The sequence below is a fragment of the Phyllostomus hastatus genome, unplaced genomic scaffold (assembly GCF_019186645.2).
Source record: "Phyllostomus hastatus isolate PE091 unplaced genomic scaffold, TTU_PhHast_1.1 phas_scaffold_78, whole genome shotgun sequence".
Classification (NCBI taxonomy): domain Eukaryota; kingdom Metazoa; phylum Chordata; class Mammalia; order Chiroptera; family Phyllostomidae; genus Phyllostomus; species Phyllostomus hastatus.
The window spans coordinates 54,048,719-54,073,304 of NW_025334041.1; the positions used below are offsets into that span (position 1 = coordinate 54,048,719).

Genomic DNA, 24,586 nt, shown 5'->3' on the forward strand with positions numbered 1-24,586 from the left:
AATTATAAAAACTATTCAAATATTCACTTTTTTATGATTCAATGATAATAAGACAATGACTCTGTAAGTTAGTGGTTTCTCTAAACCTATTGTAACAGCAGATCTGGAGAATTTAGTGGCATGTCAACTAGCATTTTTTTGATTTATAACTTGCAAACTTTGTGAGAGAATGAATGTATTTTTTGGTTTAAGCTAAATTTTGATCACATGCATTTGTCTTGAAGACACCTGGAATCATTTAGCTTTAACTTGTCCACATTTCAGAACTCTTCTATGGTAAATATGAAAGTTAAACAGCATTTTTATGGTTGAAGCTTCTCTGCACTGTGTTTTGCTGTGAGAATCATTTTAATGACTCTTGTTGGTAGGAATGATTTTTCTATTCTAGATTTAAAAAATCAAGACTGTTGTCAAAAAGTTATATAATATCTATTGATATCTGCAGTCTTCAGAAAAATGTTCCCTTGCCTTTCCTTAGCTAAATGTTTGTCAATTTTATTCTAGAATTTTTTTGTATTTATATATATATTTACCTTCCCACAGTTTCTACTTCCAATTCTTCTAAGAGATTTCTTTTCTTCTAGGATCTTTTCTAATTCATTTTGCACACCTTACTAGGTACACCTACCTAAAGCTTGAGCTCTGTTCATTTTACTCACAGACCAAATGATTCCTCATCCTGATCTAGGATGCCTATCCCCCAAGTCATATTTCCATGACTCCTTTCTTCCACATTCTGTAACACTAAACTATACTAGTCTTTCATAAAAGATACTCATATATCATATATTCATGGTCACTTCTAAGCCATTTGTCTGTAGGAATTATGATCTGGTCTTCTTTATATAAGATTTTAAGTTATGATGGAGATGCCTGTCCTCATTCTCTGTTGGCATAATCCGTTGGCCTGTTATTTTCTGGGGCACTGTGGGTTTTTGTGAGCTGAAGCTACCTAGTACCTAAGAAAGGGGGAAGAGCAAGAACTTCCAAGAGATGGATGGGGAAAATGGCTCCCATGGTGGTCCAGGCCTTCCCCTTTGAGCAATAAACTTGCTCTTTTCTGTCATTTTTCTCACTGAATTGGTCTCCTTGAACTCTGCTTCACCTGAGCTTCAGGCTTATTGGCCACAAAGGCTGCTCTTCAGCTTGGCTGTCCCTTCATCCAGTCCAAGTTCCACTTTTATTCCTTGCTGTTATACACTCAAGAGAGGGAATAAGAGATTATTGGCAGGCAGGAGAGTCACAGGTAGCCTAGTGCATGTGCAGCTCAGTTGAGCTTTCACTGGGCTGCAGTCTAGCTGGTGGTAGAACAGTGTCTCTCCAACTAGAGCATGCATTAGTCACCTCCAGAACTTGTTAGAACAGACTGCTTGATCCCATCCTGGTAGGTCTGATTCTGTGGGTCTTGGGTAGGGCCTGAAATGTGTGCTCCTAACACTTTTAGAGGAACTCATTATATTGGAGGTACAGTGCTGCTGAGCACTAGATTAAATGCCACCTCTTCAGTGATCTTTTATGATTTCCTCAGCCAGGGTATAAAATAGTTGTATGGTCTCTTTTCTCCAATTTCTTAGCAATTTATTTGCCCCTTATATTTACTACTTTCTACTCTATATAAGGTATGCATGTCTTGGCTTTGCTAGGAACATATAAACTATTTGAATTAGTCTCATTTATCTCACTTCTTCAAATGTTCCATAACTCCACTTACACAATAGGTTATGTTAGCACTCTTTACTATCTTTGTGCATCCATCCTCCAGCTTCTGTATACTTTACTCCTACCAACTTAAACTTGCAACTTTCTTCAGAGGACTAAACACAAACTACTAGATACACTTATCATAGACATGTGAGAGCTGATATTGTCTGGAAGTTTCCATCCCCAGCAGAGTGACCTACAGCTAATACATGAGTAAAATAGCCCACCTCCCTTGCCTTGAGGTGTACACAACCACTCCATAGCCCTCACCAAATCAGGCTGAGGCAGGAACCTCAACTGAAATCAAACTCTTGTTTGGCCTCTTTCATTTCTCTATGCTACTTTCCTTACTTTTATAACAAATTTCTCCTGGGAGCTCTTATTTACTAAATTACTTGTACACTCTCTCTTGTTTCAGGGCCTGCCTGCTTCTGAGGAACTGATACATGTTGTGTAAATGCTCATTGAATGAATGAATGCTTGTTGAATGAATAGTTAGGAGCATGGACTCTGAAGCCAGACTGCCTAAGTTTAAATCTCATATCTACCTCCTACCAGTTGTGTGACCTTGGGCAAGTTTTTTAACTTCTTTGTGCTTCAGTTTCTTTATCCAAAAAATGGAGTTAAAATAGTATTTCATCAAATTGTTATGAGTAGATAAATTAATACTTATAAAGCACTTAAATTATTCCTGCCATAATGTAAATGCCAATTAGCTACTTGTAAAAACAAATTAAAAATAAATGATTTGAAAGAAATTAAGAAAACACAAATAATTGGAAAGATACTATGCTCGTTGCTAGGAAAACAATATTACTAGGATGACAATACTACCAAGGAGACCTATAGATTCAATGTAATCTCAATTAAAAGTTCCAGTGACATTTTTTGCAGATATAAAAACCCATCTTAATGGGACACTGAATAGCCAAAATTATCTTGAAAAAAAAAAAAGTCAGAAGACTCACACTTCCCAGTCTCAAAATTTACCACAGAGCTATAGTAATAAAAAAAGCATGGTACCAGCATAAGGACAGATATATAGGCCAAAGGAATAGAATAGAGAACTAGGAAGTAAATACTCATATATGTGATCAATTTATTTCAGACAAAAGTGTCAAGACTATTGTATGGGGAGAGGAAAACTTTTTCAGCAAAACTGATGAATAAGTAGCTACATGCAAAAGCATGAAGTTGTAGTTTTATCTATACCATATAAAAAATTAACTCAAAAATTGATCAAAAGCCTAAATATGAGACCTAAAAGTGTAAAACACTTAGAAAAAAACATGGAAAATTTTGATGACTTTGAGTTTGGCAATGATTTCTTGGATATTATTTCAAAAGCACAGACAACAAAAGAAAAAAACATAAAATAAACTTTATTAAAGTAAAAATCTATACATGAAAAACATTCTGAAAAAATGAACAGACAACCCACAGAATGTGAAACATATTTAGAAAGCATATATTCTATAAAGGATAAATATCCATAATATATAAAGAATCTATAACTAAACAACAAACAAAAAACCCAATTTAAAAATTAGGCAAAGGACATGAATAAACATTTTTCAAACAAGATATATAAATGTTTAATAAGCAGAGAAAAAGACGATCAACATTACTAGTCATTAGAGAAACACAAATCAAAACCACAATGACATACCACTTAACACCCATTAGGATAGCTATTACACATAAACAAACCAAAGAAAAAACAACAAGTGTTGGCTGACATGTGGAGAAATTTGAACTGTCATGCGATGTGGGAATGTAAAATAGTACAGCTGCTGTGGAAAATAGGTTAGCAATTTTTCAAAACTTAAACATCGAATTATTATGCTACCTAGTAATTCCACCCCACAGTATACATGCCAAAGACTTGAAAGCATACACTCAACTAGATACTTGTAAACCAACAATCATAGTGGCATTATGCATAATAGCCAAAAGGTGGTAACAACTTAAGTGTCCATTACAGATGAATATCTAAACAAAATATTATAGATAATAAAATATTATTCAGCCATGAAAAGGAATGAAATTTGATATATGCTACAACATGGACAAACTTTCAAAACATGCTAAGTAAAATAACCAGATACAAAATAACAAATAATTTATGATTACACTTATATGAGGGAGCTAGAGTATGCAAATTGAGAAAGAAAGTGGAATAGAAGTTACCAGGGAAGAAAGGTGAGTGGGGATTTATTGTTTAATGGGTACAGAGTTTCTGTTTAGGCTGATAAAAACATTTTGGAAATAGTAGTGATCATTGTACAACATTGTCAATGTATTTTATGCAATTGTATACTTAAAAATGGTTACAATGGAAAATTTTACATTTTGTATATTTACCAGATTTATAAAAGTAGATTAATTCTGGTCTTTCACTTTGCTGTTCCTATTGTGTCTTTGGAACTTTGATATGTCTCATTAATGTTTCTTTTATCTCTCATGAAAGAAGTACATGTGACTTGTCTATGGGCGTTTAAACAAAGTGCCTGAATAGTTGTGAAATTTTAAATATCCAATTAAAAACAATGTAGATAAACATGAATAAATAAGGGGATGATTAGGTTGTTTGAAAATTCTTTCAGTTCAGACAGAATTTGCAATAACTTCATGGGTACAATGAGTCCTGGTTAGTTGTCGATGCCATAAAGCAATATGAATCTAGTGTTTTATTCAGCTTTACCATTTATGATTTTATAAAAGCTATCCATATGGGTCCACTTGGATGGGCTTATAGGCAAATTGGTCTCCAGCCAGATACTCCATCATCTTATGTATCACACCTCTCTATAGGGCTGAAATGTTCTCCTGAAGGGAAACTTTTAAAAATCCCACAAACTCTACTCTAGGTTTGGCAGTCACTGTGTTGTTTAAAGTCTAAAACAGCAATAAATAATGTTTTAAAACTTCCAGTGTCTTGTGTCTTACTTGCTGCACTCTGCTTACCTGTAGGAAAAAGCCCTAGACAGGAAAGTCACTTATTGGTTAAGATTGTTCTTCCCTCCCCATAGCCTCAGATTCTCCTCATTTTTGTCATAAACAGTGAAGTGAAATGAAAGAAGGAGGGAGGAGAGGAGGTATGTTTGTTCATGAGATAGTGTTTCTCGAGGAATCAGTCGACAAGTTTGACCAAATTTCATAACATATACTCTGACATACTTTTGCATTTGCTTCTCAGACTTTCATATCTTTATTTTAAGACTTTTTGGTCTTTATCTGGGGACCTATGGGACAGTGGACCAAGCCTTTTAAATATTACTTTACATCCAACTTTATTAAAAGAAAGGCAATGGGCACACAAGGCCAAATTCCATTTGACAACTTTCTAAACATTAGCTAATCTTACACTCATTTCAAACAAAACTACTTTAAGTCTTTTCTGGAACAAGACAAGATGAAGAGTCAAAACAATAATATGTGAACTTACTTAATACAAAAGTTTTGGTCTTTGATTATGTAATAGAATATTTTTTAGTCTTTGCTACTTGGATTTAAATCAACTTCTCTTCCTGTTGTTGGTCTAGGGTTCTTAGGTGAAAGGGTAGTGTGTTACAAATTATTCTGCTTAACATCTTTATGTTACTAGTGGATATGTTCTTGGAGAGTGTAGATATAATATATTTCCCCAACCTTTGTTGAGGGTGTTTGTAACAAGAGATGAGTGGCCCTGAGCATACAGCTAGGTTGACCACATGAATACTCACTGGTTTAAAATCTGAGCATTTGAAAATTGACATACACACATGCACACATGTGCACACATATGCACACAACACAAGCATAAATATGCATATTCCCCCATCTTTTGGGTAGTGTGACCTTAGGAACAATGACATCGTCAATGGACAGAGCCAGAAACAAGAATGGCCTCAAGGCAGATGGCAGCTTGAAGTATAACCTGTGAAAGTAGTTTGTAAGGGGTACTGGCTCCTTCCACGTAAAGTAAAGAATCATTCCCACATAGATTTCACAGTATAAGAGCATAATCCCTATGGCAAGCACAGAACTCCTGGAAATTCTCTTAGAGGGAATATATCAACTTGAGTGGATCATGTGCCACAGTGGTCTTAGAACCCTGAGTAGAGATTATGCTGATAGGGAAAAATATGTTATTTTTACCTAACCCTCCAAACCTCACTGTTTGGCTTTACATATGAAATTGAAAGTAAACCATTATTTATTTACCTTTACTGAAAAACTTGAATGGTGAAAGTCTGTTGATATGCAGTGAATCCCCAGGGGGAAATTACTAGAACTAGCAAAAATAGGAATATTTGTTTTAAAATGGATTTTTAAATTGACCTTGATAGTTTTCAGTGTTTCTTAATTAGTGTTTGCAAATCTGCTGATTTTATGAAAAATCTGTTTCTTGCTGTATTAGAGTATAGCATCACAGCAAAATTAGCATTCCATATGTTGTTTTGTTAAACACACTTTGTGACTTTCTTTAAAATCCCTTGGAAAATGTTTTGAAGTTTGTTGAAACAAATATGCAACACTTGAAATTAAATGGTGATTATCACCACATTATCCTTTCTTTAAAGCATCAAGGATGTGTTTGGATTCAGGAATGCTGTCACTGGAAACATATCCTCCAGAAATTACTCATGACTAGGTAGACCTAGATACAAGAGGTGTTTATCTAGGTAAGAAAAAACAGCTTGCTATATAATCCCAGCAATGCCATTATGTCATTATCGTGATACAGCACATCTGTTTTACCAAAGGCTGTAGTAGGGAAAACGATCTACAAATCTTTTATTAGGGTTTCTCTTCTCTAAATGGAATGAGAAAATTCAGCTCCCTTTTCCTAAAATCTCCTTCAGAACTGTTAAAGAGAAACATAAGATGTTTCATCTGAAATTGGAGAATTGGGTTGCATACCATTGGTAGTAATAATCATTTTAACATTTAATTGTTTATTGAAAATGAGATGTGGAAAATGTTGTCATGTCTGTGTCTTCATTTCAGACTTTACATTTAGTTAGCAAACATACTGAACATCTGCTGTGTGCTAGAGACTGAAATTAGTGATAGGAATAAGACACAGTGGCACCAATAATTCTACTTTGAAAGTCTCAGAGCTAATCAGGGTATTAACAAGCAAGGGGGGAGGGTTGTTTAGGGAAGATTTCAGAGTAGATGCTTAAGCTGAATCTTAAAAGATGCATGCACATTATCAGAATCAAAAGGCAGGAAAGAACATTCCAGAATGAGCAGATGACCCACTCATAATTACTAATTCTTTATTTTTACTAAATCACTCTCAAGAATCTGGTACAGCTCTTGTCCTCTATATCTCTTTGTATCTAAACACTTATGCTTTTAGTCACACTGAACAGAAACTAAGTCAGTTAATTCATGAAACATTGATGACTTCAAGTGATAAATGGTAATAATTCTCAGGTATACTGTTCGATGTAAAATGGTTTTGATTAAAGAAATAAAGGTCTAATTGTGAATAGGCTTTTGTTGGGTCATAGGCTATCACTGCCATATCTCATATTCATTTATCCTTTTTTTCTTTCAACAAATCTCTATTGAACATTTATTATATTAGACGCTGTTTTAAGTATTGTGATCAGTGTCTCATAGTTCTGCTTTAGGTAAAAGCCAATGTGATCTGTCCTATACTCACTGGCCACCATGATCAACATGCCCCTTCTCTGCTCAGACCTCTCTGATTGCTTTCCATCACAGTTAGAGTTTTCCAAGGATATACATGATCTGGCCCAAGTTACCTCTGTCACTTTACTTCCTACCTCTGTTCAACTTTTTTATGCTACTCCAGCCCCACTGAGCCCCTTGAAGTTCCTCAAGTAAATTAAGGAAGCTCATGCTTCAGTTCTTGCTGTTTTTTTGTATGGAATACTCTTTCTACAGAAATTCATGGGCTCATTTCCTCATTGTATTCAGGGCTCTGCTCAAACACTGCAACAGAGAGTCTTTATCTGACATGGTTCTCCTTTATTTTCTGTTCTCTTTCCTTGCTCCATTTTCTTCATAGCACTCATATATATTATGTAATGGCATAATATAAAATAACATATTAACAACATAGTACAATGTGATTATGTGTGTGTAGCCTTTCTCTCCACTAGAATATAAACTCCATAAAGTCAGGTACTTTATTTGGTTTATGGCTATATTCCTAGAACCTAGAACCGAGCCTGGTCATAGTTTATATTTGATGAATATTGGTAGATAATTAAACAACTGCTTCATTTGGCATCTGCAATTCATTCTTCTTAATCTTGGGTTTATGTCTCCTGCCCAACAGATAATCAACAAAACAAAAAAAAAAAGGATAGAATTACCGTACCAAAAATATGTATTAAGGGAACTCAATCATAAGAAGTCCCAGTTATTTACTAACAATACAACTAATATTAGGTCCACAAGATCCTTTCCTAGAACCCTGTTTTCAGGACATTTGGCCATTGTGACTTTGGTTTGGCTTTGCTGTTATTTTTACATGGTGTTAATGTGTTCCTGACATATTTCAGAGATCCATCTTGTCATTCACTTTGAGAGATCTCATGAATTTCCCTCTTACACTGTTGAAATTAAATTTCAGAATTGAATCAAATTTATTGTTTTAGTCAAAATGGATTTGATTTACAGATGTTAGATCCCTTAAAAACAGATCTAAAAAAAGTTTCCATCAAATTCAGTTTGTGTTTTCTTGTCTCCTCTAAATAAGAACTAAGAACTCTCTACAAGACATATTGTATAATGCTATATTGTGTTAAAATCATCAGTGAATGTTAAACTAAGTATATAATATTTGCTTGTTTTAAGGTATGTTTTATAAGGGAAGTAGTATAATCTACTAGCAAGCTGTGTATACCTTTTCAGATGATTATTATTCATAAAAGTAGTTTTAGTTGAAAATTTTATGTCATGGATAGCCTATAGCAAACTTAGATCCACATACCTATATTTATGTGTCTATAACTTATTTTTAAGATTCCCTCTACAACAGTATTTTGAAATTACTAAAGGTTTTCTTTCTTTTTTGCTATTCATGTGGGAAAATTTAAAAATATGGCTGTTACGTTCAACTGTTGGCACTGTTGCAAGCAACCAAAAGCTTAAGAAAATTATTTCTCCGCCTGTCCACCCCCGGCCCCACAAAGCCACATCTAAAATGGTCACAAAAGGAAACACACAATTCAAATAATCTCCATGATGTATCTGAGATTAACTTGGACACAGATGTTTTAACTTACAATTTGATCTGGCATAATATATACATTTAACAAAATCCTGTTTTGTATTCCTTCTATAAACACTGAAGTTTGATAAAAGTGTATTGATTTTTCTGCTATTTAAGAGATTTTGAACCAGTGCTTAAAATGGGTTTTCTTCAAGGCTTAAATTAACTCTTTCAGCTTTGGCCATGTTTTTTTTATTTGTGTGTGTGTGTAGGAGTATGTGTGTGCATGCAAGTATTTATTTGTTATGCTTGAAATGGATTAGAATGGCAAACCATTTTGTGGTCTGCAGTATTTTACTTGCTAGGGATAACCGTTAGACTTTGTTCCTGAATTTTTTTCTTAGAAGATGAAGTGATTCAACACTGTTCATTATTGCTCATTTCCTAACCACACTGTAATCATTATAGGCCTAGATATTATCTGAAAAGTTACTGAAAATATTAATGCAACATGAATAGGGTTTTTCTCTGCACACTGGGCATTTAAATATGAACATTATATTTCCTCCTCCTGATCTTCAGGCCTTCTATCCAACTAATCTGAATGTGAGTGTCCTCTAGGAGGTGATTCAGGAAATATCAACATAATTAAAATTTGTCTTGCTTTTAAAATCATGCTCACACTCACTCTCTTCTTTCTTGGCCAACATTCTAAGACAAAACCACATCAGCTTCTCACCTTGTGTGGGAGAAAGGCAGCCACCACAGCTATGAGTAGGCTTCTCCAAATTATTTGTGTCTTTAGATCAGAATTGTGACCTTGGTAAGTTCTGAGGGAAAAGATATCCCCAAATTTAAAACATAAAAAACAAATGTTAGTTCAGCAACACCACAACCTTTTGCAACTACAGAGACTTTTGCTAAATGGAATTTTTTTATGGCATAAAAATATAGGCTCTGATATAGATAAGACACTAATAAAAGGGCTTATTGGACTTTGTAATTTATAAAAGATCTTCACATGAATTATTTCATTTCCATGTTGCAAATAACCACATAGTCTGAGATAGGATAAGTGGCAGATGCAAGAACCTAAATTCTGCATTTCTTTTATTTCACACTGTAGAAAGACCATGGGTCTTAAACAAGCATTTAAGTTCATCATCCAGGTATACAGTAAACATAGTGTAAAACAGTGATAAGAATATTTATATACTGATGAGACACACACACACCCCTCAAGTTCAGGGGACAAAAATGATTGCAGAACTCAAAACTAGCACCCTATAGGGTTTTTGTAAAGGATTCCCCCTTACCTTATACAGCTTTCTTGAACAAAACTTATAGAAAATAAAAATATATTTCAGTGCTTGCATAAAAACCATTTTAAAGAGACCCCTTACCCAGTTCCCAGAGTGTGGCTGCTTCAATGGGACAGAGTTTTCAAACCCACTCATGCTGGAGAGCAGCCATTGCTGACTACTTAACCTTTGTGGAGCATAAACACGAGGCATGACTACACACCTGACTAAAAAACGACACTGTGGGCTTTTTCAGGCTCTTGGGAAACTCAGGACATATTCTCAGGTAAAGTTACTATTTATTGATGCTCAAGTTTATAGCTGTGTTTTGTACAGGATGGGGCAAAAGTAGGTTTATAGTTATTCATATAGAAAATGATGCAATAACTAATGAATAATAATAAAAGAATAAACTCTGTGTTTCAGGTGCGTACAACTGTAAACCCACTTTTGCCCCACCCTATATATGTTTTTGGTAATTTTCTTTAATTTACATTTTGTGCATTTTAATTTACATTCCTTTAGCAGATAATACTTAATAACTTTCTCAGTGATAATGGGGATTTTATCAGCAGCAGTGGAAGGCAAGAGAGTAGTTAATTCTGAAAAAATGTGGCTTTAAATCCTAGCTCTGCTACTTAACTACCTTGGATTTTCTCATCTGCAAAACATAAGTAATATCATTAACCTTAAAGTGTTGTTTAAAAGATTGTACAGAATATATGTAATTGTCCCAAAATAACATTTAAAAATTAAGTATTTAATTTATGTGAGGAATAATAATTTTTAATTGAATTTATTGGGGTTACATTGGTTAATTAAATTATATAGGCTTCAGGTGTACAATTTTATAATATATCATCCATCATCTTTATACTGTTTTTTGCATTTACCACCCCAAGTCATTGTCTCTTTCCATTACCACTTATCTCCCATTTACCTTCTCCTGCCTTCCTCCACCCCCATTACATTCTGATAATAATCAAACTGTTGTCTCTCTATGAGTTTTTTTGTTTTGCCTAATCCCTTCACATTTTTATCCAGCCCCCATCCCCCCTCACAGCTATTAGTATGTTTCTATTTTGTTTGTTAGATATCACCTATAAGTGAAATCATATGGTATTTGTCTTTCTCTGACTGGCTTATTTCACTTAGCATAATACCCATTAGGTCCGTCCATGATGTCACAAAAGGTAAATTTCCTTCATTTTTATGGCTGAGTAGTCCACTGCGTACAGGTACTATAGCTTTTTATCCATGCATTCACTGATAGGCACTTGGGCTTCTTCCAAATTTTGGCTATTGTAAATAATGCTGCAGTGAACATAGAGGTGCATATATTCTTTTGAATTAGCGTTTGGGGTTTTTTCTGATAAATTCCCAGAAGTGAAATCACTGGGTGATAGGGTAGTTCCATTGTTAGTTTTTGAGGTAATTCCATGCTACTTTCCGCAGTAGCTGCACAAATTTGCATTCCCACCAACAGTGCACAGGTTTACCTTTTCTCCGCATCCTTGCTAAAACTTGTTTGTTGATTTATTAATGATAACCATTCTGACAGTGTAAGGTGATACCTCATTGTGGTTTTAACTTGCATATCTCTGATGATAGTGATATCAAGCATCTTTTCATATGTCTATTGGCCATCTGTATGTCCTCTTTGGAGAAGTGTCTATTAAGGTCCTTTGCCCATTTTTTTTTATTTTGGATTGTTTGGTTATATTTGGTGTTGAGTTTTATAATTTCTGTATAAATTTTGAATATTAACCCCTCATTAGATGTATCATTGGCAAATATATTCTTCCATTCAGTGGATTGTTTCTTCATTTTTTGATGGTTTCCTTTGCTGTGCAAAACCTTTTTAATTTGATGTATTCTAATTTCTTTATTTTTTCTTGCCAGAGGAGATATATCAGGAAAAAATACTGCTTTGACAGACGTCTGAGATTTTATTGCCTATGTGGTTTAGAGTCTAACATTTAAGTCTTTAACCATTTTAAGATTATTCTTGTATATGGTGAAGAAGGTGCTCTAGTTTCATATTTTTTCTCACATATCTGTCCAATATTCCCAACACCATTTATTGAATGGAGTATCTTTTCATTACTTTGAATATTTCAGGCCATTTCTGTCTGTCCTGAAATGTTTCTGTTGAGAAATCAGCTGACAGTTTTATGAGAGCTCCCTTGTATTTAACTAACTGCTTTTCTCTTGCTACTTTAAGAATTCTCTTTGTCTTTTACCTTTGTCATTTTAATTATGATGTGTTTTGCTGTGGGCCTGTTTGAATTAATTTTGGGGGGACTCTGTCCTTTCTGGAGTCATTTATCTTTTTGCTTTAACAGATTAGGAAAGTTTTCAGCTATTATTTCCTCAAATATGTTCTTAATTCTTTGTTCTCTCTTTTTTTCATCTGATATACTTATGATGTGGGTGTTGTTATGACTCTTGTCATCCCAAAGGTCCCTTAAACTATTTTATTTTTATTCTTTTTCTTATTGCTGCTCAGATTGGTGTTTTCTTCTACCTTGTCTTCTTTATATTTGATGTTTTGCTTCATCCAACCTACTGTTTATTCCTTCTAGTGTATTTTTTATTTCAGATATTATATATTTTTTATTTCTGACTGGTTCTTTTTAAGGTTTCTATGCTCTTTTTTATGTTTAATATCTCTTTCTTTAAATTCTCATTGATTTCATCTATTCTTCCCCTAAGTTCCTTGAGCATTCTTATAAGTGTTGTTTTGAACTCTATATCTGGTACATTGCTTGCCTTCATTTCATATAGCTTTTTTTTTCCTGGAGATTTTTGCTGTTTCTTCAGTTGGAACATGTTTCCTTGTCTCCCCATTTTGGCAGCCTCTTTATGTTTGTACCTATGTATTAGGTAGATCTGCTATGACTCTTAGTCTTGGTAGGGTGGCCTTATGTAGTAGGTGTCCTGTAGTACTCTGTAGCACAGTTGTTGTTTTTTTTTATATCTCCTGTGCCAGGCACTCTAGGAATATCCCTTGAGTGGGTTATGTGGGCCGTCCTGTTGTAGTTGAATCTTAATTGCTATTGGCCCATTCATGTGTGGGGTCAACCCACAGGCTTGCTGACTGTCACAATCAACCCTAACCACAGTGTATGAGCTGCTGTGCAGGTGCTGATGACATGAAGCAGATTTCTCCTTAGCAGGGTTTGGTGCCTGCCAAGATCTTTCTTTAGATATGCCACTTATTAAGCTAATTGATTCTGCTCTGATATTATCTGAACAGAGCCACTGGGTGTGATGGTTCTGCGGCCTCTTGGGAGGGACCCTAGCACAAGTCAATGTCAGATGCTTCCTGTGACTGGCCTTGGGCAACCTATTTGGAGCTATAAAGTGATCTACAGTTTATGGCTGATTCTTATGGGCCTGGGTATACATGGGAAGGATAAAGCTGCACATCACATCTCACTTTTACCAGTACTGGCCCCTTGGGAAGGTCAGCAAAAGTCCCTGAGGAACACTGAGGTCCACCTACTGCTGCCATTGCCTGTGGCTGCCTGTTACACTCAGTCACTCAAAGAACCTCTGGCAGTACTTGAGTTGCATGCAATATGTTCTCAGTGAGTCACTAGGTAGGAGTGAGAGATGTTCTCTGGATGTATTTGGGTTCAATCTTGGTGCCAGTGCTGGGTCTGAGGCCACTCAACAAAAGTCCCAGGTATATGAAGTCTAGCTGCCACTTGGTGGGTGTTAGAACACCTCTGTGTCAGGTGAGGTCTCAGAGAGTTGTCAAGACGAGGTCAGCAGAATTTATTTGGCCCAAATAGACCAATGAAGGGAAGGTTCTGCAACTCAACCTGTCCCAGATTCTGCCAGGAACCTGATCTCACCAGGAAAATGCCACTGGAATTCCAGAGAGAAGCTGGTGTTGGTCACCTTTGGAAAAGTTGGGTGATGGGACCCCTGCTCCAGAGCCACACAACTCAGACTGTCTGGTATTCGACGTAGATTTTGGCAGGGTGGAGCCACCAAATGTTAAGAGGGTGGGCTGTGGGGAGCTTGGAGAGTAGGGCTAGCAACTCTACTCTGAGGGAGAAGCGCCAGTCAGGGTGATGGATTGTGGTGGGAATGGCCAGCTCAGTCACTGATAGCCCTTGAGTCTTCCCAGACCTCCATACGTCCACCCAGGCCACTTAGCAAGGTGGATGCTCCACAGAATGGGGAAAAGGGGTCCCTAGATGGTGGGGCTATTTCATTCCCCCTGACTGATACCACATGCAGGGGATTGTTCCACCCAAAAAAGATGGCATCTTCAGTGTAAGAGAGTGATTCAGCACAAAACCCACAAACCCCAAAGTCTCATCATGTGACTCTAGACCACTCCACTCTTTCTTTCCTGGAGCCCAGGGTGGGTAGCTATGAATGAAATGTTGTGCATTGGCTCTTTAAAATGACACCTGTGTCTCTAGCAGACTCCCATTTCTTCCCAATGGACAGAAACCCTTCTCTTTTGCAGCCAAATATTATGTGGGTACCTTTTCCTGGTTCAGGTGCTCTGGGTTGGGGAGCCTGGGGCTGGGGTTTAGACCCTCACTCTTCTCAGGGGGAACCCCCTGCAGCTGAGCTCTCCTCCGGAACCTCAGTCACCCTTTTAGTGTCTCTGCCCTTTTAACCAGTGTTGATGTGGCTTCTTCTTAAATCCTTGATTGTAAGATTTCTCCTCAACTAGTCTTCAGTTGGTTATTCAGAATGATTATTTTATAATTTAGTTGTAATTCCAGTTTGCTCCTGGGAGGTAAATGTAGCTTCCCCCCTACCCTACACCACCATTTTGGGTTCTTATATACCTGAAAATCTTAACTTCTTAGATTAATTATTCACTTTTACTCTTTTCTCCCTATTGTTTGGTTGCCAGCTGAGAATAAGTTAAAAAAATAGAATTGAGATAATCATTTTGCTAAGTGTTGAATATCTTCGTGGATGCTTTCCTGGGACAGTACATTAAAAAATAATTTTTGGATGTCAGTGTCTTTTTTGTTCCCGTTATCATTGGATTTTGACCCTGAGAAGTACCTAGCTCAAGGGATAAAAAATTACATAATGTTTATGTTAATATATATAAAATATATACTTTTCTCACTCAAAGACTTGCTTATTGATTTTTAGAGAAAGGAGAATAGAGAGAGAAAGAGAAGGAGAGAGAGAGGGAGAGAGAGAGAGAAACACTGATGTGAGACAGAAACATTGATTGGTTACCTCTTGCATGTGCCCTGACTGGGGACCGAATCTGCAACCCAGGCATGTGTCCCAACTGGGAATTGAACCTGAGACCTTTCAGTTTATGGGACAATACACCAACCAACTGAGCCACACCATCCTGGGCTCATGTTAATATTTTTAATGCATTGGTATTAGTTCAATATTTCTCAACTTTTTAAACAATTATATAAATATAAGATGGTTTGGGGGATAGCAGAAGAGAGTGTAGGAAAAGCAGTTAGCTGGTCTTCAAAAATAATGTATTTTGTTAGGTAACAGTTATCAATGGGGCCACTGCCCTTTATATGCGTGACTCTCATGGTGATCCTTTAGCTTCATAATCTGTGTATATACAAAACTCTCCCAAATTTCTTCAACATCTTAGGTGCTTTTGTGTATGTCCTTCTCTGATTTCTGGTCTTATGATTCACACTGACCTCTACCTTTTTCCAATATCATAGAACATCCTTTCACAAATACACTCATGAGGATAGGAGACTGCACCGAATTTTGAAGAAAGATGGGAGTTTCTATAGATAAAATTTGTACAGTCTCTCCCATAGAAGGCCTCAGCCTTCTTAACCATAGCCTTTGGCTACTACCAGGGAGTTTCTCTGTCCTGTATAGCTTAAGAATCTCCCCATTTTCTGTCTTTTTGTTCTCCTTTTTGGCTTTTCTTCTTAAGAGCAACAAATTCCTCTATTCTTATACAGAGTCATTACACTCTCTAGTGTAGGCACATACTTTTGAGCAGCTCCGTAAATGCTTAATAATTTACTGTTTATATAAAAAGAACACCTTCTTAAGTGGTATGCTGATGTGTGGATCTAATAGAAGCCTACTAAGCTTTCTATGCATCATAATAAAATATTTCTCTTTCATAAACTTTATTCATTTTTAGTTTTTAATTTTTAAAATTACAGTTCACATTTAGTATTATTTTGTGTTAGTTTCAAGTGTACAGTGCTGTGGTTAGATCTTCATATACTTTACCAAGTGTCCCCTTTGATAATTCCAGTACCCATCAGGCATCATACATTGTTATTACAATATTATTGACTATGTTCACTGTACTTTATATCCCCATGACTATTTTGTAACTACCATTCTGTACTTCTCAATCTGTTCACCTTTTTTACTCAGTCCTCCAACCCCTCTTCCCTCTGGCAACCATCAGTCCATTCTCTCTATTTATGAGTCTGTTTCTCTTTTGTTTGTTTGTTTATATTATTATTATATTCCACATACAAATGAAATCACGTAATATTTGTCTTTCTCTGATTGACTTAATTTACTCAGCATAGTACCCTTTAGGACAATCCATATGGTCAAAAATGGTAATATTTCATTCCTCTTTATGACCAAGTAATATTCCATAATAGATATATCCACCTGTTCATTGATGGACTTCTCATATCTTGGCTATTATAAATAATGCTGCAGTGATCATAGGGGTGCATATATTTTTTCAAATTAGTGTTTAGGGTTTCTTCAGATATATACTTAGAAGTAAATTGCTGGGTCATAAGGCAGGCTCATTTTTAATTATTTGAGGGCCCTCCATACTCTATTCCATAGTGACTATACCAATCTTGATTACTACCAACAATGCATGAAGGTTCCATTTTCTCCACATCCTATTCAGTGCTTATTGTTTATAGATTTATTGATGATAGCCATTCTGACAGGTGTGAGGTGGTATATTACTGTGGTTTTAATTTACATATCCCTGATGATTAGTGACATTGAACATCTTTTCATATGTCTATTGGAGAAGTGTCAGTTCAGATCCTCTGCCCATTTTTTTAATTGGATTTCTTTCTTTGGTGCTGAGTTGTATGAGTTCTTTATAAATTTTGGATATTAACATCTTTTATTTGATTAATTTAAACAACTCAATATCAGATGTTATCAATGGGCCATATATTCTTCCATTCAATACTTTGTCTGCTCTGGGCTGGGGAACATGACTTGGGTTTGAGACCCCATGCTTCTCAAGGGAAATCTCCAGAGTGGATCTATCCCTCCAGAACCTGCCACTGTCAGTGGAATTGGGGGCCAGCCCTTTTCATACCAACATAATTTCTATCAGTCTCAATGTGTCTTCTTCTGTAAATCCTTTGTTATAAGATTTTTCTTCAGCTAGTCTTCAGTTGGTTATTCAAGTTGTTTTCTCTATATTATAGTTATATTTCCAGTTTGATTCTGGGAGGAGGTGGGTGTTGCTTCCATCTACTCTATTGCCATCTTGGAACATCTCGGGAATGACACTTTTGATCATGAAAAGGCTCATTGCAGGATGCAGATACTGCCAAGGGTCTGCTACTTTAATGCCTGAAATACCAAATAGGGGAGATAATATTGTAAGGATCAGCAGAATAAAATGAGTCACTTAAGCCCCTCCATTCCCCCCAGAGATTGCTGAATCTTCAGGAAAGGCACCATTCACCCTGTAAGTAATGTGTGAAACATTATCTCAATATCTTTTCCCACATGTTGTTGACTTCTATATGCTCATTTTATCCACCAAACTTGCTTTTGTGATCTTCAGCTCCACTGAGCCAGCACATCTTTGCAGAAACAAGCTGGATCTGATTCTGCTTCTCACATGCCTGACAGAATTGTCAGCTTCATTTCTGTCACAAAATCTTGATAGCTCTTTAGGGTGTCAGAACTCAGTGTTTCCCAGTCTAGGCGAATTGGCACAGCTGTGTTAGAGAGCAGTCTTTAGACTTGTGAACTGAGCAACTTAGATTGACAAATCATTGAGAAGATACAAATGTGGATTTGAGTTTCCACTGTAAAATCTCAATTATCTGACTGTTGAAGGATCATAAAAATGAATTTGGAATTAATTCATTGGTAGTTGAGAGTTACATTATAAAAAACAATCATACCATCTGATCCCTTTGACCTGTAGTCTATTCTGAACATAAAATTGCATTAAAATGCTTGTAATCTTATTTAATATACAATCCTAACCTAAATAATAAGTTTGATTTTTTTACTCATTTAATTGGAAAAAAACAATAGGCAGACATTTATGCAGTTACTCTCCCACCAAAATATGGTGTATGGTATCCAGGGTTGATGACATATATGTAGTTTGCTTTCATTAATGTGATGGCTACATAGCTGCATTGCTATCAAACCTTACTTGCATACTAAGGAAAATGTGGGTTTCAAAAGAATTTACTACACTGAGGTGGTACATCAGTGGTGATGGTGTTACATTTCAGAAAATAAGAATTATTTTAGTTATCTGAGATTGCTATAGCTTTAATTCTGAAGACTGCCTCATTTTAAACATTTTTGGTGGACATGTTTTATTTCAGTCTTTGCATTTTAGACAAAATATACTGAGAACTTTTTCATTTATTTATTCAACAAATATTTTGCTGGGTGCCCACTAAGTGACAATTACTGTATAAACTGAGTTTTAAAGAAAGGGACTATAACCATGTGAAGAATGGGGAGAAAAGAGTCCTAAACAGAGGGAACAGCATGACCGAAGTGCTAAGGAGGGAAAGAGCTTAATAGATTTGCACTGCTAAAGAACAGTGTGGCTGGAGCTTAGTGAGGGAGGAAAATGGAAGGAGGGACTGAAAAAGATAGACTGGAATATATTTGAACCTTAAGGGGCTACTCCTTTATAAAGATTGTATGTATGTAGGTATGTATGTACATATTTATTTAGAGGGGTAGAGATGGAGAAAGAGAGGGAAAGAAATATCAAAATAAGAAATATTGATCAGTACCAACTGGGGACTGATCCTGCACCCCAGGCATATGCCACTACCAGGAAGTGAAGTGACAACCTTTTGCTTTGCAGAACGATGCCCAACCAACTGAGCCACACTGATCAGGGTTTTGAAGGGTTATTAATGTGCATAGAGTGATTACCCTTAAATTTAAAGGTCACCAGGATTCTGTAAATTTTTGTGATGAATGTGTTGTCTTTGTTTTGTGATATTTCCAATGTTTCCTCCAGTTTCTTACTTTATTATTAATTCTTTGACTTTGCAGCAATTATTGCATCTGATTCCAGTAATGTTATCTTCTTTGCTGTCTAATTTTCTTTCCACTGGGTAGATAAACAGATAACAAAACTAATTAGAATTACATCTACAGAGTAGAAGGACCATGAATTTAGGACAGAGTCTCCTATGGGCAAAATACACAAGCTTTTATAAATGGGTAGTTTTCCTTTTACATTTCAGTTTCCTCATCTATAAAAGCAAGGTAATGATACACATAATGCTCTTTCAGTCTTTTATTTGACCTATAATGTTTTATAAAGGATCTTTAAAAATTAATTGCATAGTTAAACTTGCTACATTTTAATTATCTGGAAGTGTTAACAAGTTCTTTAAATAACAGTACCCCAATACATTAATGACTCTTCATTTTAAAAATGCATGTAATTATTTTCCTATTCTAAAATTCTAGGTGCAAAACTTTCCATACATAAGAGTGCATAGTTGTTCATGGACACACAAGTATTAACTTTTGAGGAGGAGGAGCAGTCTCTTCGATTTATAGATCAACTGCAGCATTTGCCATAGTATTTTGAGCCAAATATACATTTTCTGACACTCCAGAAAATGTTTATTGAATGAATTTACAAAAAAATAAAATTTGTTGGCTTGAATCTGACTTAAATTTTTTATTAAATGCATCAGGGGTTATCACCTAACTGTTCTTCTGTCTTCAGAAATCTTTTGTCAGGCACCAGTTTCTTAAAATTAAAGTGTGAGTATATGGTATTCTAGAATTCTCTAGGATTGTGTAGGAATGTGTAAAATGGTCTTCAACTGTGACAGGAGAAACATGTTAGTAAGTAACACTTACATGGAAATACAATAGTTTCAGACACTTGCAAAATAGCAATCAAGTGACTTTTCCCCTTTGCTTTTGGGGTCAGAAGTTGTCCACTTGCTTCCAAACCTTACTCCTGTCTAAATTGCAGGGGAGGGAGGAATGGAAGGCAGGGTGCTGGACAAGTTCTGCCAGGTGTCCTGAATGGAGCATCTATATCCTGCAGCCTGGTTCTGTTTAGCATTATACAATGCTTAGCTTTGTTTAGGATGTGGTCATCGTTTGTTGGAAGGTGTATGAGAAATTGGCTTTCCCGGAGAGAAAGCTCCTGGAAATTTACAACATGCATGCAAATTTTAGTGCAAAAAATTGCCTATAAAAACACGAGGTAGGGGAGGAAATTTATTGGTTTGACATCAGGGAAAATCCTTCTTTGCCTTCCCGTATAAAAATATCCACAAGGCTTATAGTCTATATTTGAAAAGAGAGAAAGCAATTCCTAGAAATATTTTGGGATTGCTGGCCCAATATAGCTCAGCCCCTTTTATTAGTGGTTAGATGATTCTAGATGGCTTTGTGGGGTTCATGGAAAGAGAAAAGAAGAGTTGAGATGGAAGGCCTTTTACGGATGGCAGGTACACTTGTAATACAACAATCCTTGAACAGTCCTTGACGATCATGAGGAAACAGTGAAAATTATTTGATGAATTAATCTGTGCTTAAACTGAAGGGAATTTTTTTTTTTTTTTAGTTTAAAGAGCAGTTGTGGAAGAAGGCATCTGGGAGAAAACCTTAACATCTCTGGAAAAAATTATGATTTTAAACTCACCATATTACTGTGGTGTTTAAAGTACTAATTCTTCCTTAAGAATAAGCAGTTAAGTTGATGATGTGTGAGGTTCCTGCCAGTTTTAGATTTCAGTGATGCTGTGATTAATGAAGAATAAAAGTGTGTCTGAGAAAGATTCATTATGTCTCCTTATTTCTAAATCAAGTGGTATCATTGGTAGTATCTGTTGTGGCATCAAACTTCTGTGGAGCAAGAGGAGACAAGATATAAGCCACATGGGTATGTTCCTCTTGACAAAGAGATCTATTCTCTGAGTATTTTGGAGAATGGGCTGAGAAACCCCAGGACTGAAGAAGAAGGTTTGAGTAACAAAAATGTGTCTCATCAAAATGTGTGAACATAAATGTTCATCTTTTTTTTCCAGCTTGAGCCAGTGACCTGTCAAAACTGCCTATTCTGCCTTTCTTAATACCAAGGCACTATAAAAACAAATCCCATCTTTTAACAAAGCTGAATAAAGCAGCTCCTCTGGGCCCCTGGCTTTCACAAGATTCATTCTGAAATGGCCTAGTGTCATACAGCCTATGTATCAAATTTGTTACTTTTCTAATACAACAATCAAAGTTTTCCAGAGTCCAGCTGTGCATCTTTAGATGGTCATCATGTTACTCAGAACAGAAAAACTGTTTGAATCAAAGCCAGAGATATCCTTGAATCATTTGGTATTGGGGAACTAATAAGCTTTGCAGACATTTCAAATTCCTTTTTCTTCCCTTCTATCTCCCCTTCCACCTTAACCAGGTATGACTTAATTCAGTGTACTTCCCCCTTAGTGATAAGATTTAATACAAACACACACACACACACACACACACACACACACACACAATGTATATACACATACATAAAATGTAGGTGTGTATAATTTTTGGTATTGTGAAATGAGCTTCCAAAAGCATGTTTGTTTGTTTTTTAAATAACAGTGAGATACTTTCCTGATCTCTTTTATTCCAATTTTCATTGCTAGGGTTTCATTTTCTAGGGATTTTCGAGATGACAGATACTTCTAGTCATCTGCTAAGCCAACTCTTGGTTATTAGAGATGAGAATACTGAAACTCAGAGTGTAAGGAGTTTTACTCAATAACATGGGTAGTAGCTGATAGAGCTAGACTTAAATCAGGCTATTGAACTCTGGGGCTCTTTCCTCTTGAACTCATGATTTAAGAACTTCATTCACATTTTTTAGTTTTCATATTCTCCACTTAAAACTGTCTGCTATCAGTAGGCTAGTTTTATTCACCTATAATGTTTCCCTTTTGTCATTTTGCATGGTGAATGTATGAAATTATATGTTATGTAAACACATGTAGTTTCTGTCTGTTATACTTAATGCTCCCTCCTCTTATCAACATAATCTGTCTAGTGAAATCTCACTTATAACCAAGTCTTCAAGTCCTTTTCCAATGTCTATGCAAACTGAAACTTCCATGGACAATCATTTCTCCTCACTCCTGGCAGCTTGTTCTTTTTAGCAACTCTTTGGGTATGTGACAATGAGCACTTTTTATATCATGTGTATTTATTTATTCATTCACTTAACTCTTTTTATCTCTTCTATACATGGAAAATGGAATTTCCATAGAAAAAATCTTTAAATAACTTAAAATCACTTTAACCTTTTTTTCTAATTTTCTTTCTGAACATGTATGTCACCTTGAATGGGGTTCTATTAGTTCAGTCTCCTCACAGATTTTGAGTAAATCAGGTCTTACCTTCAATTAATTGAAATTTATTGAGCACCTAATATTACAAATAACCATAGAAATTGCTCTTGCCGATATGACCCCATTAAACCCCTACAACAATCCTGGCAGTTAAGTTGTCATACTTGGTATATGGATATGGACATTGACTTGCAGAAGGCGCACATCTTGCCCAAAATCTATTGAGTTGCTGAATCTGAAATTCAAACCCAATCATTGTAACCAGTGTTCAAGATTTTTCCACATTCTATCCATACTTATCTCATTAAGCACTTTCTTTTTTATTTATTTATTTATTTATTTATTTATTTATTTATTTATTTTTAAAGGATGCCGTGAGGCTAATGGGCACTTTGTTTTTTAAGACTTTATTTATTTATTTATTTTTTTATTGAGAGAAGAGAGGGAGATGAAAGAGAGAGAGAGAGAGAGAAAGAGAGAGAGAGAGAGAGAGAAACATCAATGTGCGGTTGCTGGGGGCCGTGGCCTGCAACCGAGGCATGTACCCTGGCTGGAAATTGAACCTGCAACACTTTGGTTCACAACCCACTCTCAATCCACTGAGCTACGCCAGCCAGGGCTAATCATTAATCACTTTCTTAAGTACGCCTATACTCAATAAGATATACGAGATCTGTCCATAAGGTATCAAGCCATGTAATATGAAAAATAGAGACATTAACTGAAGAAAGTACAAGATATAAGAAACATTATATCTAGGACAATGACACCTCAGTCCCCTTCAAAGTAGACACCTTGGGACTTCACACCGTTCTCCCAATTGCCATCAGCTGCCCAGTCGTATTTTCCTGAATCTCATCGACAGTCTGAAATCTCTTCCCTTTCTAAGGTGATTTTGGTTTTGGGAAAAACCCGGAGTTGCAAGGCACCAAATCTGGGCTGCAGTGAGGCTGAATCACCTGGGTGATTTGATTGATGTTTCACCCAAAAACTCTACATGAGATGTGATGCATGAGTGGGTGTGTTGTTGTGATGAAGCTGCCAATCACCAGTTACCCGTAGCTGCTTCTGAATCTTCTGAATAGTTTCTGTGGAGGACTGTTCAAGCTTAATGCAAAATTTGATGCAGATTCATTGTTCTACTTGCTCAGTCAATTTTAAATGCAACAACCACACAGTACACATGCTCACTCAATGGCTTCTACTGCCCCCCCCCGCCAACTAGTACAATGAAGTCATTGTTGTTCATGAATGCACATTCCAGTCCACTCTCTGTTGCTGCTAGGTTACATTGATATTGCATCAAAAAATTCTCATTTAACAATGGCTGAAGTTTTTCTGGGCAGATCTCATATAGTAGAGGCAACTGGACTAAAGACAAGAATATTGGAAAAGATGGCATATATGTGGTACTTGATTTCCATTTAGAAGCAAAGGAAGGATATATACAATGAGAAATAGGTCTTGTAAGTTATGGATATGTGGATATCTACAAAGAGATATTCACATACCTGAATCCTAAACATTTTATTGCCACAGAATTCCCAAGCTCTCTTCTTGACTCTCAAAATCTCATCAACAATTCCCCAAGAAAAAACATGCTTACAGGTCAAGGAATAATAAGACCAGGTCAAGTGTGTGCTCTAGCATTCTAACACTTCACCACTATTGGAAACCCCTTGGTGAGACTGGACCATCCGTGCTCTAATTCCAGAGGTAAATATAAAGGATCTACTGAACAACGTTTAAAGTATCTAGAATGTGTAAGAACTCAATAACTATTAATTCATGCCTGAAATGCACTAAACACTCTTACTCCCCAAGGATAGTACAATTAT

At 36.0% G+C, this 24,586-nt stretch overlaps 1 protein-coding gene across 12 annotated transcripts in view; it reads left to right on the top strand.

The window, feature by feature from the left end:
- Positions 1-24,586, top strand: part of SUGCT (succinyl-CoA:glutarate-CoA transferase) — a 1,092,359-nt gene that overhangs the window by 669,347 nt on the left and 398,426 nt on the right. The window contains exon 13 of one of the 12 annotated variants that reach the window (XM_045828748.1): positions 20,984-21,197. The exons of 10 other annotated variants lie outside the window; for them this stretch is intronic. In XM_045828748.1, the coding sequence (XP_045684704.1) occupies positions 20,984-21,028 (45 nt within the window). In that variant the 3' untranslated portion in view covers positions 21,029-21,197. Of the gene's footprint in view, positions 1-2,119; positions 2,282-20,983; positions 21,198-24,586 lie in introns of those variants that run through there. One more of the 12 variants, XM_045828749.1, reaches the window with a different exon arrangement.